At 41.2% G+C, this 15,162-nt stretch overlaps 2 protein-coding genes across 3 annotated transcripts; both read left to right on the top strand.

The window, feature by feature from the left end:
- The first annotated feature begins 2,407 nt into the window (after nucleotides 1–2,407).
- LOC115541398 (MOB kinase activator 1B) lies at nucleotides 2,408–8,303 on the top strand. Its single transcript, XM_030353097.1, has 6 exons — nucleotides 2,408–2,702; nucleotides 3,657–3,823; nucleotides 4,175–4,268; nucleotides 4,778–4,911; nucleotides 5,315–5,478; nucleotides 6,233–8,303. The coding sequence occupies exons 1-6, from the start codon at nucleotides 2,545–2,547 to the stop codon at nucleotides 6,308–6,310; spliced, it is 795 nt and encodes a 264-aa protein (XP_030208957.1). The 5' UTR covers nucleotides 2,408–2,544; the 3' UTR covers nucleotides 6,311–8,303.
- A 529-nt stretch (nucleotides 8,304–8,832) lies between these two features.
- On the top strand, nucleotides 8,833–15,019 carry dck (deoxycytidine kinase). Of its 2 annotated transcripts, none has more exons than XM_030353096.1 (7): nucleotides 8,833–9,008; nucleotides 11,012–11,127; nucleotides 12,035–12,228; nucleotides 12,626–12,773; nucleotides 13,808–13,923; nucleotides 14,362–14,461; nucleotides 14,564–15,019. In XM_030353096.1, the coding sequence occupies exons 1-7, from the start codon at nucleotides 8,915–8,917 to the stop codon at nucleotides 14,588–14,590; spliced, it is 795 nt and encodes a 264-aa protein (XP_030208956.1). In that variant the 5' UTR covers nucleotides 8,833–8,914; the 3' UTR covers nucleotides 14,591–15,019. The 2 variants fall into 2 exon arrangements, with proteins under 2 accessions (XP_030208956.1, XP_030208955.1); XM_030353095.1 differs by lacking the exon at nucleotides 8,833–9,008 and adding an exon at nucleotides 10,461–10,668.
- Nucleotides 15,020–15,162: the final 143 nt, after the last annotated feature.

Genomic DNA, 15,162 nt, shown 5'->3' with positions numbered 1-15,162 from the left:
ACTGTGTATATGTGCGTCTTCATAAATATGTAAAAATAAGAATGATAGTATGAGGATATGTACGCCTTCATAAAGTATTGGTATGATACACAGGAAGGGTCTATATTTATTTATTGTTGAATGTTTATTATTCATTGTATGGCACGCAGCTTAGTTACCAAAACAAATTCCTTGTATGTGAAAACCTACCTTGCAATAAACTCCTTTTTGATTCTGATAGTATGTGTAATATGTGTTGCATTGAATGCAGATTTGCGCTAACAATTAATTCAAAAGGCTATTGATATCTTGCCTGAACCCAGGGGCGGTTCTAGGGGAGGGGGGCGGCAGGGGCCAGTGCCTCCATAAAACTGAGCTTGTACCCCCCAGTGGCCCCAGCTCAAAACGTTTTTATTTTACCTCCGTCCGGACGGGGGGTCGATTGCTTGCGATGGTGTGGCACTGACGCACAAGGTGGAACTTGAGATGTATAATACATATTAGTGCTGTCAGATTAACGCGTTATTAACGGCTTTAACGCAAACCAATTTTAACGCTATTTTGGCATGGCAAATGTTGTTGTTTTTTCACCTGCTGCCGTAACAACTAGTCACATTAGAAAAACTACAACACCATACCGGATCTGGAAACAAAACAACAAGCACGCCGCACAAAATTGTTGGGGCAAGCAAGGATACGGAGCGGGTGAAAAACTCCTTTAAAGTGTGTGTGTGTTTGTGTGTCACTCTCTTTTGAGCCTGCAGAGTTCAATGGTTTCATTAGCTGTTATGTCTTTCTGACCAATCCCAGTTCAAGGCCCACCTGGGCTGTACCACTTCGGGAGGGGCCGCTCAGTTACTCCCCTCTAGACAAAAGCGACTTGGTTGCAATGTTGAAAGTTTGTGAGTGTTGCTTCTGAGTGAGTGAGAGGTTGCGGGCACACAGCTCAGGCTGCCGGACGGCGCTGCAAGGAACTTTTATAAACACAATATTGTTATCCCGCATCAGCCTGACAGCCTCGAAACATTAACGGCCCACCGGGAATTCTCCCGACTCTCCCGAATACCACTCCGCCACCGTGTGTGTTTGTGTGTGTGTGTGTGTATGTGTGTATGTGTGTGTGTGTGTGTGTGTGTGTGTGTGTGTGTGCGTGTGCGTGTGCGTTTGCGTGTGTGTGTGTGTGTGTGTGTGTATAGGCGTTATTCGATAGCCTGGTAATGTGTGTAGGCCTACGTAGTACGGTAGGAATATTCATACTGGTTTAAATAATAAAAGTTATAGTATTTCCCATCTTTGCTGAGCAAGAGTTTTGTTTGAAAGTTCTGTGATTGAAACAAATAAAAGCCTGGGCTATTGAAGTTTTATGGTAGGCCTACCATTGTCATGCACCTACCCGATGTCAAGTGGACCGGGTTGAATTCACTGCGGGTCTCTCTTCCCACTGTCCTTCTCAACACTCTCTGATCTCACCTAAAGGCTAGTAACACGAAATCAAAGAATATTTAGAATAGAAAAAAAAAAGCTATTCATCGCAATTAATCGCAAGATAACTATGACATTAATGTGATTAATCGCGATTGAATATTTTAATCCCTTGACAGCACTAATATATATCATACTGACTTTATTGCTTTGGTGATGTAAGATACTGAATGGTTTGGTGTCCCAAAAGTGAAGGAAACCCAAAATGTTGTAATATTGACAATTGCTTTAACCAATGAAACATTTCGAATGTATAACATTGACAATTGCTGCAACTGAAGGTTACAGATATTATGCTACGGAAATAAATGCTGCAACAGATTTTTTTTATTTTTTATTGTATGTTGTGTTTTTGAATGCCGTTACTTAGTACTAAACTAAATATTTTGCGTCCTGGGATCAATGTCCCCCTCCAACAAAACAACCTGCCCCCGTCTTGCCCCCCATGAAAATTGGTCTAGAACCGGCCCTGTCCTAACCCACATAGGTTGCGTCAACACACCGGTGGGCGGGCTCGTCCTCGTCAAAAACGCGCACACCCGTTGAACTTTTGACAGCAACCTGTGACTTGAAAACCGTCTCCAACCCATAGGACCGTCCACGCTCCAACCGCACCGCGCTCGAAGCCTGTACGGTAACAGAAGGGCTCCAGGAAATCACGCGAGAGAACGAGGCTTCATCATATCCAGTACCAGATAGGCTGCGGGAAATCACGCGAGAACGAGCCTCTAGCAGAAGTACATTTCACGTAACAAATCAGTCATGGCATGTAATGAATGCCTCCCCCGGTTCGTCTTAATGTGAATAATATGAGAAAGTATGATCTAAAATTGTCAAGGATTAACGAATAGTACTCACAGATGTATTTGTGTGGTCATTTTTAAAAGGGTAAAACAGACTGGACTACTGCAGTTCCGTTATTTGACCACCAGATGCCGTTACAGATCGGTGTGAGTTGGTTCCCGCTGTTGATCAAACTAGAAGAAGAACCAATTGAGTGCGCTGTTTCTTCTGGTTTGTGACTGGTAGCACTGTAGTGGTACCGATTCTCAACCAGCCCTACGAGTATTTCTGAACGATTTTATGATTTTGTTACCGGAAGGAATACAACAAGGTCTCTCGTCGGTGGTCGGTTTGTTTCTGTCGGGTGGCCGTGAAGAGAAACGGAGGAGAGCGATACTTTGTCCCACCATCTTACTGGAACCATTCGGTGTGGTTCGAAGAAACATGAGCTTTCTTTTGTGAGTTACAATTCAATACATCAGTGTATATTCAAGCTCGGATATTTAATATAATGTATTTTATTGTCAGCGGCGTTAGAGTTTAATGTAATGAGCTCATGGCTAACGATGGTCAGGGTAGTGCCACTTCCTGGATCGACCCCATAAGGCTCCTAGTCACCATCAGGGGGGCTCTTCATGACACACAGGACCCCCAAACACAGTGGACTGATGTTGTGACATTTTCCTCTTTAATGTGTCCCGAAAACCCAACAAATGACATGATCGTACATGATCTTGGATGTAGATGACAGGCCCGAATAATAGTTTGTTGGGGGCACTCGAACCCCCAACGGTTGGAGAACACCGTTTCGGTGTTATTAATGAATCCATAATAATATTGTTTTAATGATATTATCTTCATCATGGGGGCTAGAGGGGATGACATAGGATTGTTGGAGGGACAGGACTCCTGGATGCGCCGTCTTGCGAGATTACGAGCGATGTAGGCGACAGATTTTAATCTAAAATTCTGGATGATTGGTCTGACGCATTTCATTTTTGAATGTGTTTTTTATTTTACTGTTGCATTGAATGGGTTAGTGAGTCCATCTACAATGGTGGAAATCGGGCAGCCAATTATGTAATGCACTGTACTTGTCAACGGATAAGTTGGACTACTTCAGATGAATCAGTTCACATATCGGTCTACGGGCCCAAACTTTCATTAGTGTTGTGCCTCTATACACTAGGTTCCAATGGATTCAATGTGGGGGTTTGACAAGCTGATTTAGACGAAATTAGGTGTGTGTGTGTGTGTGTGTGTGTGTGTGTGTGTGTGTGTGTGTGTGTGTGTGTGTGTGTGTGTGTGTGTGTGTGTGTGTGTGTGTGTGTGTGTGTGTGTGTGTGTGTGTGTGTGTGATCATGGGGACAAACAATACATAAATAATTATATTGATTTCTTTCTTTCCCCAGTGGAAATCGATCCTCCAAGACATTCAAACCCAAAAAGAATATTCCGGAGGGCTCCCATCAGTACGAGCTGCTGAAGCATGCGGAGGCCACGCTGGGCAGCGGCAACCTGCGCATGGCGGTCATGCTGCCGGAGGGGGAAGACCTGAACGAGTGGGTCGCCGTGAACAGTAAGAGAGAACAGAACTCCACTTACAGGGCTAGGAAACCCAACGTCTGGTCCGAGTGCAGGGAGTAGTGATTGAAATCAGGACAACGAGGAGATTAAGGGAGTGTTCATGTCCTCAAACTGCATTGTAACTTCCTCACATTCAATTTAACCACATTTAAGACTGTACAAAAACTGAGGATAAATAACAAAGTACATAAGTTATTACATGTATAGGAAGTGTATGTCATCTATCCTTCCTTTTAAGCCTTTTTATTTGATGTAAATAATGTTGTGATCTTATGTAAGAGGTGAGCTTTCTTGTGTAGGAGCCAACCATTCGGTATTCAATTGTTCCCCTTCTCGCTTGCAGCTGTGGATTTCTTCAACCAGATCAATATGCTGTATGGTACCATCACTGACTTCTGCACAGAAGTGAGCTGTCCAGTGATGTCTGCGGGTCCCAAGTAAGAGAGGGGAAGGAGGTCCTTCTACACCCTTATTGATGTGTGTGTGTGTGTGTGTGTGTGTGTGTGTGTACCCTTACACACCCATCAATAAGTTCATAAGTGGAGGCTTGTGTGTAAACGAAGATCAGTTTCTCTTAGTCACTGTAAGGACAATGAAAACCACCTGTTCAAATAGTCCAACTCAGGGTGCTGCTTAAGCTTTTAATTGCTGTGTATGTCATGGAATTGCTAAACTCCAATGATGCATCAAGTATATAGGACAGTAGTATGTCAGGAAGCTACGGGCCGGCACTTAACAGTTGGGAAAGAGGTGTTCCAAATAAAATGTGTATACTATTACAAAATTGGTATTGCACACATTTAGGAAGTGACCTAGTCAAATAGCAGGCGATGCTAGATGTGCTTGCTGTCTGTTGTGCCGTTTCCTTCTACTTGACCTAACTGAAAACTAAAATCTATATGGAATAACAGCATTTTAAACAGTTTTTAAAATGTTTCTTTCACAGGTACGAGTACCACTGGGCCGACGGAACCAACATCAAGAAACCAATCAAATGCTCCGCTCCTAAATACATAGATTACCTCATGACCTGGGTTCAAGACCAGCTTGACGACGAGACGCTGTTCCCCTCAAAGATTGGTATTTATTTCTTTATTGACATCGTCAACAAAGTATCCCTGATGAAAGCGCTCTCGTGCTCCCTCACGTAGTCAAACACCACTCCTCTAATAGTCACTCGGCATCACCATAATCATAGTACACAATCATATTGTGTTGCCCAATTTGTCTCCACTGTAGCCAAGTAAAGGTGAAAAAATATTATATTGCTCTACTAGGTAAAACAAAAGTAGTCTGTTTGCATTAACCTTGTTATATTCTTGCATAACAGTGTAGAGCCCCATAGCCACCTCATTGTCTATGTTGTGCAATAACCCTTCTTGTGTTACATAACATTAGCCATACATGCTTTCCACTCAGAATTTTTTACCAGCTATCTCAATAACCTTGTTTTTCCTCCCGGTATTTCTTCTGTTGACTCAAGGCGTCCCCTTCAAGCGTAACTTCATGTCGGTGGCGAAGACCATTCTGAAGCGTCTGTTCAGGGTGTACGCCCACATCTACCACCAGCACTTTGACTCTGTCATGCAGCTCCAGGAGGAGGCCCATCTCAACACCTCCTTCAAACACTTCATCTTCTTCGTTCAGGTAAGACCTGCATTGCAACTCATTAGGAGTCAAGAAAGGGTGTATTCCCTTTAATCTCTTTGAGGTTGTCGACTGACTGAGCCATGGTCTCTCAGAAACAGCCATCATTCATTTAGAAACTCTGGAACAGCGTTGATAACTGTGTCAAGAGCCACCTTCTTATCAGAAAGAGGTCTTGATTGACATTCAAGGGCGGCCAATCACTGCCCGTTTCATGTGATCAGTTCTACTAGAAAAACAGACCTATGGTGGAACAAATGTGAATCATAATAGCTCAGCTCTATACGAAAAAAAAAGAGTTACGACAGACTTTGATAAAGAAATATAGGAATAAAACGGATTCCCCGGTGTCGATCCGGTCTACATTTCTCAGAGTGTCATTGCTGACAGGCAATGAGGATTGTGTCTTGAGTTTCAGGACGGGTCACACAGTTATATAGTGCTGAGGAATGGGAGAGGCTGAGACTAATAGAGCCGTGACTAGCTATTTTAAAACCGACCCTATCGTTACATGACAACACAAAGATCAACCTTTCGGTTCGTAGGGTCGACCAGGGAGGACGGTCTGATGTTGGTTTCTATCATATATCTGGGTGGACGTTTCCCATGCAGCTATAGGACAGATTTTGATCTATAAATGTCTTGTAAAGGTTAATCAACATCACACCTGGGGGTAAAACATGAGCCCTTGTAATAAACTGTCGGTCACATAGGATTTATGAATGAGTGTGCCCCCTCGTCTCTTGTCTTCCAGGAGTTCAACCTGATCGATCGGAAGGAGCTTGTGCCACTGCAGGAGCTGATTGAGAAGCTGACCACTAAGGATAGATAAATAAGCCGAGTGGATTAGTCTGTGGTCTCCTATATATTTTGCACAGATACCCACCCCCAGCCCCCCACTACCCCTGGCTGTATGTATGCAGTAAATACTATATTTCCATTTGGGGAAATGTTTTCTTAAGGCCAGGAACATGGGCGGATCTTGATAGGTTAAGGCAGCAGGACTAAAGTCATCAGGGATTATGCTCTAAATTTGAACAAACATCTGAGTTGGAGTTATTAGATCAAATCTGTTGGCTCTTGAAACAGATACCAGTTATTGTTTGGTTAGCTTTTCTTTTGATGTAAATAGTATTTTGTGTTAGCTAGAGTTATATTGGCCTCTTCACAGCTTTCCTTTCACACAAACCTTTCAGCAAAACTAGAAATAACTTTGGACTTTTAATTTGCGATGACAGTAGAGAGTAGAGTGCACTAGCTAGAATATCTTGAGGATGTTCATTCAGCAACCCAACAACACACTTCATTAAAATACTAAAGTTTATATTGGATCCTAATTGTTATAGTTGTTATATTGGTTTGGCCGTTGCACTACAGTACAAACACAAATATCAATATGATTTTGAACAATGGACCAATGGCTGGTACGGCTCAAAACTTTAATGAAAAAGTACAGACTTAAATACAAATGCCATGCTCTTTAAGGACCCTTTACAAAAACAAAAGAAATATTAAATGTTTGACTACCATGGAATGTATGCGCTGGAGTATAACCTATTTATGCTGATTACTCTTGTTTTGAAGAATTATGAATTTTGTTTAATCTGAAACTGTCCTACCCATGTCCTGTGGGTAGGATGAGGTTATTGAATGTGTTAAGACATAAGGGAGACGAGAAATAACTTGTTTAGCAGCAACTAAAATGGAATTGTCTCCTTTTTGTGTTTTCCATTGACGGTGGTAGTTTACCCTTCGCACCAAACTTGTCTCAAATGGTCACTGCAAATATTGGCCACGGTTTTGGTACTCTGACATTCCATAGAAAGTCATCAAAAAAATAGGTATATCAGACAACTTAACCCTACATGCTGATACATGTACTGTTTATAGTCAAGAATTGTCCCCTGGGACATATTGTGCTGGATAAAATGCTTACGTCATTGGAGTATGCTGGAGCACTTGTTATTTTATTAGCCATAACGCACTTTGAACTATTTACCTGAATGTTTTACTGTACAGAATTTGGCTTTTTGAGAAGCTGTTACTGTGTTGGATTGTTTCACCCTGCTCCCCCCCCCCTTCATTGTGTTTCCCGCAAATGAATGTGATAGAATGTGCTGGAACAACAACAACATGGGGTACAACAAGATGGTTGGTTTAACTTAAGCCAATATTGAGTGCCAGGCTTCAGACCGTGGATACATTAACTTTTCCTCTGGTGTGAAAGTCTTGGTTACTATGCAATAATTGACAACTAAAAAACACTTGGTATATTATTATTTATAAGTCACCTGATTCATGTTTGAACCCTCTCAGCCTGTTTTTGCTTCATATCGCATTGACTTTTATTCTCAATGTTATTTTTTTACACACTAAGGTTAAGTGCAGTTGATGTATTTATACATTTACCATTATAATATATTCATGGTGGTATTAAAGGATATGCAAAACATGTAAATATGGAGGGTCCCCCTTTCTTAGAAGTCATTTTGGACGGGCATGAAGTGATGGCCTTTGGTCGCAGAATGCAAATTTAAGGTAATTTGTCTTAGTACTTGCCTTCTATCCCCGTTTGGATGTGACACTTTTTATCCGCTTAATATAACGTTTATTAATTTGCTTCTACAGGAAATCAGAAAATGTAAGAGAATTGTTCTTATGGCACATTAGGCTATTGACCATATCATATCCTGTTGCATAGGTTTTTCCTCCTTGACTGTAATACTGGCAAATTGTTTGTAAATATGTGCTAGATTGAAGGTTTTTGATGCTACTGACATAAGTTATGCCTTTGAAAGCCAAATAAAGATCTTTAAATCCTGAAAGTTTGCACATTTTTTGAGATCTCAAATAACCAGACAATTAGCCAAACAGTTTTGCAAAACATGCCTATTATTGAAATGTCCAAATCTTTACACGTTAATAGCTTTCCAGGTACTACCTATTGACCTGCTGGTATGTGAGAATACAAAAGATTCTCAACGTTTGTGAACCATGGAAATAAAACATAATACTTGTAAATAGAAGTTAATCACATTAAAATAATAAGTCAGTTGTTGAACAAATAGACGTATGCAAAAAAATGATGTATCTTTTTTCCTATAAATATATGCAAACTATACTATCACAATAATATTCAAGAGATAAAGCCGGTAATCAGGCAAGTACTTTTGTTTTTGTCCTAACCTGGAATGAAATTCAGAAAGGAATTCAGAAAAAAACAAGTTTGAGCAAGGTTGGTCTGTTGTTAGTGCGGAGTAGTGACGAGTGCTTGACGACACTAGATTTACATATCGCCCGACCAATGGGTGAAGCATACTCTGCAACCCGCCCCTGACCCATAGCTAATCAGCTTGATGCGCCAATTTTTGAGAGTGGGCTCCAAGTGGGAAACAACAACGCGTTAAGAGAAGAACCTTTATCCTATTCTCTGATCATGTCTCCCTCACCACCCAAGAGAGTCCACACCGATTCAACGAACAACAGTTCGGAAAACAGAATAATGCGGATCTCGATCGAGGGGAATATTGGTAAGTTCAGCATTGGGGTTTGTTTACCAAGTTTAATTGAGAGCCAACAAAATATATCGGTCATTCCTTCTTGTCTTATTATTCATTATAGTTGTCACTCTTTTGCTAGCTGAAATTCATATTGAATGTTTTACTTTACAGAATTTGGCTTTTTGAGAAGCTGTTACTGTGTTGGATTGTTTCACCCTGCTCCCCCCCCCCCCCCCCTTCATTGTGTTTCCCGCAAATGAATGTGATAGAATGTGCTGGAACAACAACAAAATGGGGTACAACAAGATGGTTGGTTTAACTTAAGCCAATGTTGAGTGCCAGGCTTCAGACCGTGGATACATTAACTTTTCCTCTGGTGTGAAAGTCTTGGTTACTATGCAATAATTGACAACTAAAAAACACTTAGTATATTATTATTTATAAGTCACCTGATTCATGTTTGAACCCTCTCAGCCTGTTTTTGCTTCATATATCGCATTGACTTTTATTCTCAATGTTATTTTTTTACACACTAAGGTTAAGTGCAGTTGATGTATTTATACATTTACCATTATAATATATTCATGGTGGTATTAAAGGATATGCAAAACATGTAAATATGGAGGGTCCCCCTTTCTTAGAAGTAATTTTGGACGGGCATGAAGTGATGGCCTTTGGTCGCAGAATGCAAATTTAAGGTAATTTGTCTTAGTACTTGCCTTCTATCCCCGTTTGGATGTGACACTTTTTATCCGCTTAATATAACGTTTATTAATTTGCTTCTACAGGAAATCAGAAAATGTAAGAGAATTGTTCTTATGGCACATTAGGCTATTGACCATATCATATCCTGTTGCATAGGTTTTTCCTCCTTGACTGTAATACTGGCAAATTGTTTGTAAATATGTGCTAGATTGAAGGTTTTTGATGCTACTGACATAAGTTATGCCTTTGAAAGCCAAATAAAGATCTTTAAATCCTGAAAGTTTGCACATTTTTTGAGATCTCAAATAACCAGACAATTAGCCAAACAGTTTTGCAAAACATGCCTATTATTGAAATGTCCAAATCTTTACACGTTAATAGCTTTCCAGGTACTACCTATTGACCTGCTGGTATGTGAGAATACAAAAGATTCTCAACGTTTGTGAACCATGGAAATAAAACATAATACTTGTAAATAGAAGTTAATCACATTAAAATAATAAGTCAGTTGTTGAACAAATAGACGTATGCAAAAAAATGATGTATCTTTTTTCCTATAAATATATGCAAACTATACTATCACAATAATATTCAAGAGATAAAGCCGGTAATCAGGCAAGTACTTTTGTTTTTGTCCTAACCTGGAATGAAATTCAGAAAGGAATTCAGAAAAAAACAAGTTTGAGCAAGGTTGGTCTGTTGTTAGTGCGGAGTAGTGACGAGTGCTTGACGACACTAGATTTACATATCGCCCGACCAATGGGTGAAGCATACTCTGCAACCCGCCCCTGACCCATAGTTAATCAGCTTGACGCGCCAATTTTTGAGAGTGGGCTCCAAGTGGGAAACAACAACGCGTTAAGAGAAGAACCTTTATCCTATTCTCTGATCATGTCTCCCTCACCACCCAAGAGAGTCCACACCGATTCAACGAACAACAGTTCGGAAAAGAGAATAATGCGGATCTCGATCGAGGGGAATATTGGTAAGTTCAGCATTGGGGTTTGTTTATCAAGTTTAATTGAGAGCCAACAAAATATATCGGTCATTCCTTCTTGTCTTATTATTCATTATAGTTGTCACTCTTTTGCTAGCTGAAATTCAATATTGGGATTGTTTTATAGCCATGTTCAATTGGTGAACTGATTGAATACAAACCTTCCCTCTTCATAGCTTCTGGTCTAATCGATCTTATTTTACACGGCTGGGAAAGTAGTTGTTCACGGTTATCTTGACCATGCTGGCCTTATGTCAGAAATAACGAGGGTGTTTTAAATGTACTTAATGAAACTAACATGATCCTTCTGCTGTCACTTCCTGTATCGCAGCGGCGGGAAAGTCTTCGTTTGTGCGCCTCCTGGAGAAGGAGAACAGCGACTGGGCTGTGGTGCCCGAGCCCATCGCTAGGTGGTGCAACGTGCAAACAAAGCAGAGCGATTCTGAGGTATCAGTATATCATTAATTTAACTTTTCTCAAGTGTAAACTGTAGAAGAGACATGTGTGTAACAAAAATAAACGCAGTGTTGAGGTTGAATTAACTTAAAGTATAACTTTAACAGCGATTGTTGAAACGTGTAATGTTACATTTGACTCTGGGGAATTCAACTGTTTTTAGAATGCAGCTGCTATATGCCGAGCTGAGTAACAGATGGCCTCACAGAGTACACAGACAAGCCCAGTAACGTTAGTCCCAGCATCGCACCCTCAACCACTCCTATAGGTACAAGATAGGCTGTCTCCACAATACTTTCTCAGCTATACCCCATGGAAAACCTTACCCCATAGAGGATTGCTAGCGAAGTAAAGTCTTTTGAATAAGGACTTGGCTAAACTTGTACCATAAGTGACTATACTACCTTTTAATAAAATAATAATAATATCATTTATATAAAAGGGGTAACCATTATATTCCACATTTCTAGCTCATCATAAACACTTTTTTGAAGAACAAGCCTTAGGCTTACACATACTAAATAGTTTTGATGGTTAGTTTCCTCTATATTGTGTAAACCATGATGGAAAAACATTTATTTTTTTCCTCAAAAAATGGAGGTGTGAGGCGTCATCTCCATCTTCCTCAAGCTCTCCGCTCCCATATACAAATACCTTCAAGTGTCCGCTAATCAAAACAGCTCACTGTGTGTATACGAACAACCATTGCACTGAATGTAACCCTGTGAACTCTGCGCCTGGAAAGCAGCTGCTAAACGGGGCCTTCGGTTTTAAAGAGCCAACTGTCATTCTCCCCATCCACTCTGGTTATCCCCCCAGAGGAACGCTCAGCACGTCCTGACGACGACTGTAACTGAACGGACCTGCCTCTCTCCCCCCCCCTCCCCCCACCCCCCAGGAGCTGACCCAGTCTCAGAAGAGTGGTGGAAACGTGCTGCAGTTGATGTACGAGAAGCCGGCGCGGTGGGCCTACACGTTCCAGTCATACGCGTGCATGAGCCGCGTGCGCTCCCAACTCAACGGGCTCAACGGCAAACTGCGTGAGGCAGAGAACCCTGTGCAGTTCTGCGAGCGATCCATCTACAGTGATAGGTAGACGCGCACTCTTTTATTCAAGGGATGACATTATACCACCAAATGTGACTGATTAGCCCTCACAGGCCGTTTGAATATCGGCCATTTGCTGTGTTTTTGTTATATCTTAAGTGGGAGTGTCCACCTAGATGTATGCTGGATAGATGAGCCTATCCAGTGGAGTGTGGCAAATGGCCGCAGCTAATCCGATATGTATCTATTTGCTGCTGTCACTGGTTGTTTCGCAGACGCTTTTATGCAAAGCGACTTTGTGACCATTGTTTTCCTCCCAACAACAGTGTTAATTTTCTTTGCTCGCACTGTGTGTGTGTGTGTGTGTGTGTGTGTGTGTGTGTGTGTGTGTGTGTGTGTGTGTGTGTGTGTGTGTGTGTGTGTGTGTGTGTGTCCCCTTCAGGTACATTTTTGCAACCAACCTCTATGAGAGCGACTGTATGAATGAGGAAGAGTGGGCCATCTACCAGGACTGGCACGGCTGGCTGCACACTCAGTTTGGCAAGCAGATCGAGATGGATGGCATCATCTACCTCAGAGCTTCTCCTGAGGTATGTTGTTGTCATTTTGATGATACAGTCCATCCATACGCCAGTGTTTGAGCCGAACGTTGGGGTGAGGAGCCCACTTGCGATGGCCGTCTGATCATGCCTATGGATTTGAAAGGTCCGGTAGACGCTTACGGATTTGGGCCAAATGATTTTATCGCTGCAAACAAACTACGAGTAATCGTTTGTTGCGGTGCAAATGTTTACTGGACGGTTTGTTTCGCCGGGCAGATGTCGATTGGTTTAAAATGTTGTCCTCGTGGGATGGCAGAGGCATTTGGGTCAAAAAACTAAAGATTGGGTCGCGGCCCGGGCATAGAAGTGTGTGTGTGTGTGTGAACCAACACAACCAAAAATGGGGGGGAAACTTTCATTAGCTCTCGACTCAATTCTATTAATTCTTCTTGGTCACGATTTTCATTAAAAATCGTTTCTCAATTTAGTTTATCGGCAAACTAATTTCAGGATGTACTCCAGTCCGCTGTGCGCTAAGAAGGGCATTGTCGTATATGATGGCACAAAAACAGATTAAAGTGTGTATACGATTATGAAGCCCTGGAAGGTGCTACACAACACGTAGGTGGCTTTAACTGGGCTCCTCCAAGACCAGGACACAGGGTGGTGGTGTTGGCAGCCAGTTGATTTTAGAGTTTGAAGTCAAGGACACATGCAAATGGTGATGCATGTAGAAGATCTCCTTGGGTGTGTTTGGTTATGGCTGGTTTAACCTGGGCACATTGATAGCTCAATGCACAACAGGTGTGCAGCCTCAACCAGCCCCATCCACAAGCACTCCACAGTATGTTCATATCTTTTAAAAGTCATCTAAACTGATTGCCATAATGTTAAAAGACAAAGGCAAACAAAACAGTTTTTTTTGTTTTTGGAGTCTCGAAACAATTCAGAATCCAAAAAGTGTCTGAATTTTGTAACAAAGTACAAAAAAAAAAATATCCTTCATTATTATGTAATATATCCTCGTTTTTCTAGGATAGATTGTTTCCCGACCTCAGGTCATTGGATGTGTGTGTGTACAGAGATGTATGGAGAGACTGCGCAGACGAGGCCGTACGGAGGAGCAGGACATTCCCCTTGAGTACTTGGACAACCTCCACTTGAAGCACGAGAGCTGGCTGCAGCACAAGACCATGCCGTGAGCTCATGAGAACCGTGTGTGTGTGTGTGTGTGTGTGTGTGTGTGTGTGTGTGTGTGTGTGTGTGTGTGTGTGTGTGTGTGTGTGTGTGTGTGTGTGTGTGTGTGTGTGTGTGTGTGTGTGTGTGTGTGTGTGTGTGTGTGTGTCGCGATTGCCCTTAATGTGCCCTTACCTAATGTGCCCCTTCATTCTTAAGACTTTTGTTTCAAGTATTTAGAAATGTCTTTGGAGCTCCATCCTCTGTACAACTTTGGATAATGTCAAAAAGGACTCCAAGTCCCTTCCATTTATCTGAATTATTTGCATTACCCGTAATCTTTAATACATAAAACCAAAAAATGACTTACTGTTACAAATTACTTAAGCGCTCCAACTCATTGAAAAGTCAAATGTTTTTAATTTCATTGCCAAAACTAAATCTGTTTCCTCTTCAACAGGATGGAATTTGAGTTTCTCAATAAAGTGCCAATTCTGACACTGGATGTAAACGAAGACTTTATCTGCAATGAAGAAAAGTGCAGTAACATGATAGAGAAGGTGAGACGGTCAATCCCATAATTGGAAATGATTGATCACATTAAAAACAAACAAATGAACAGTTAGACTAACGTGTTGATCTGTTTTCATATATCTTTCTAGGCGAAGGAGTTTTTAAGCAGCATCTAGAAGTCATCTGAGGAGAAGGAGAATGGATTTTATTGACAACTGTTAAACAATTGTGTGTGACAATATTTCACTTATTTTATGTTTTATATTTTGTATTGTATTTTCATGTGAACACCATGAAATTATTTTCAGTGCCCAGTACTAATAAAGATGTATTTATTTTACTAATAGATTGCCACATTGCATAAAAAGGCACAAACATTCTGACCATATTTTGTGGGCCCCCTCTACCAATTTCCAGAAGATGGTGCTAGACTTAAAAAACATCTCACCTAACTTTCTTTACCTGGACAGTGTTCAGGTTGACGTTACCAGAACGAAAATAGAAATGTACAAATGAGTTCATGACTTCAATTGACTAAACTGAATAACAAAATAAAATAATATATTAGGGTAATCATTTAGTGATATGAAAAGCCCTGACACTGATTTATATCAACCTTAATTAACTGCTTGAAGATTTCTATTACCGTCTCGGGTTTTCCTACCATCTAATCATCTGATTTGGCGCGTTGTGAGGCATGAAGCGTGAGAAGTCGCTCAGGTAGAGCAGAGGCGCGCCTCGCTTTCTG

Source organism: Gadus morhua, chromosome 4 (genome assembly GCF_902167405.1).
Source record: "Gadus morhua chromosome 4, gadMor3.0, whole genome shotgun sequence".
Lineage (NCBI taxonomy): Eukaryota > Metazoa > Chordata > Actinopteri > Gadiformes > Gadidae > Gadus > Gadus morhua.
The sequence above is the reverse complement of the archived record's forward strand: the minus strand, read 5'-3'. Positions and strand labels throughout refer to the sequence as shown.

Bases quoted from the DNA above. Each gene is read 5' to 3' on its own strand.
- LOC115541398 (XM_030353097.1), top strand. From the start codon at position 2,545: ATGATTTTGTTACCGGAAGGAATACAACAAGGTCTCTCGTCGGTGGTC. The intron at 4,269-4,777 runs GTAAGAGAGGGG...TTTCTTTCACAG, and splicing joins GTGATGTCTGCGGGTCCCAA to GTACGAGTACCACTGGGCCG. The intron at 5,479-6,232 runs GTAAGACCTGCA...CTTGTCTTCCAG, and splicing joins ACTTCATCTTCTTCGTTCAG to GAGTTCAACCTGATCGATCG.
- dck (XM_030353096.1), top strand. From the start codon at position 8,915: ATGTCTCCCTCACCACCCAAGAGAGTCCACACCGATTCAACGAACAAC. The intron at 9,009-11,011 runs GTAAGTTCAGCA...CCTGTATCGCAG, and splicing joins CTCGATCGAGGGGAATATTG to CGGCGGGAAAGTCTTCGTTT. The intron at 14,462-14,563 runs GTGAGACGGTCA...ATATCTTTCTAG, and splicing joins GCAGTAACATGATAGAGAAG to GCGAAGGAGTTTTTAAGCAG.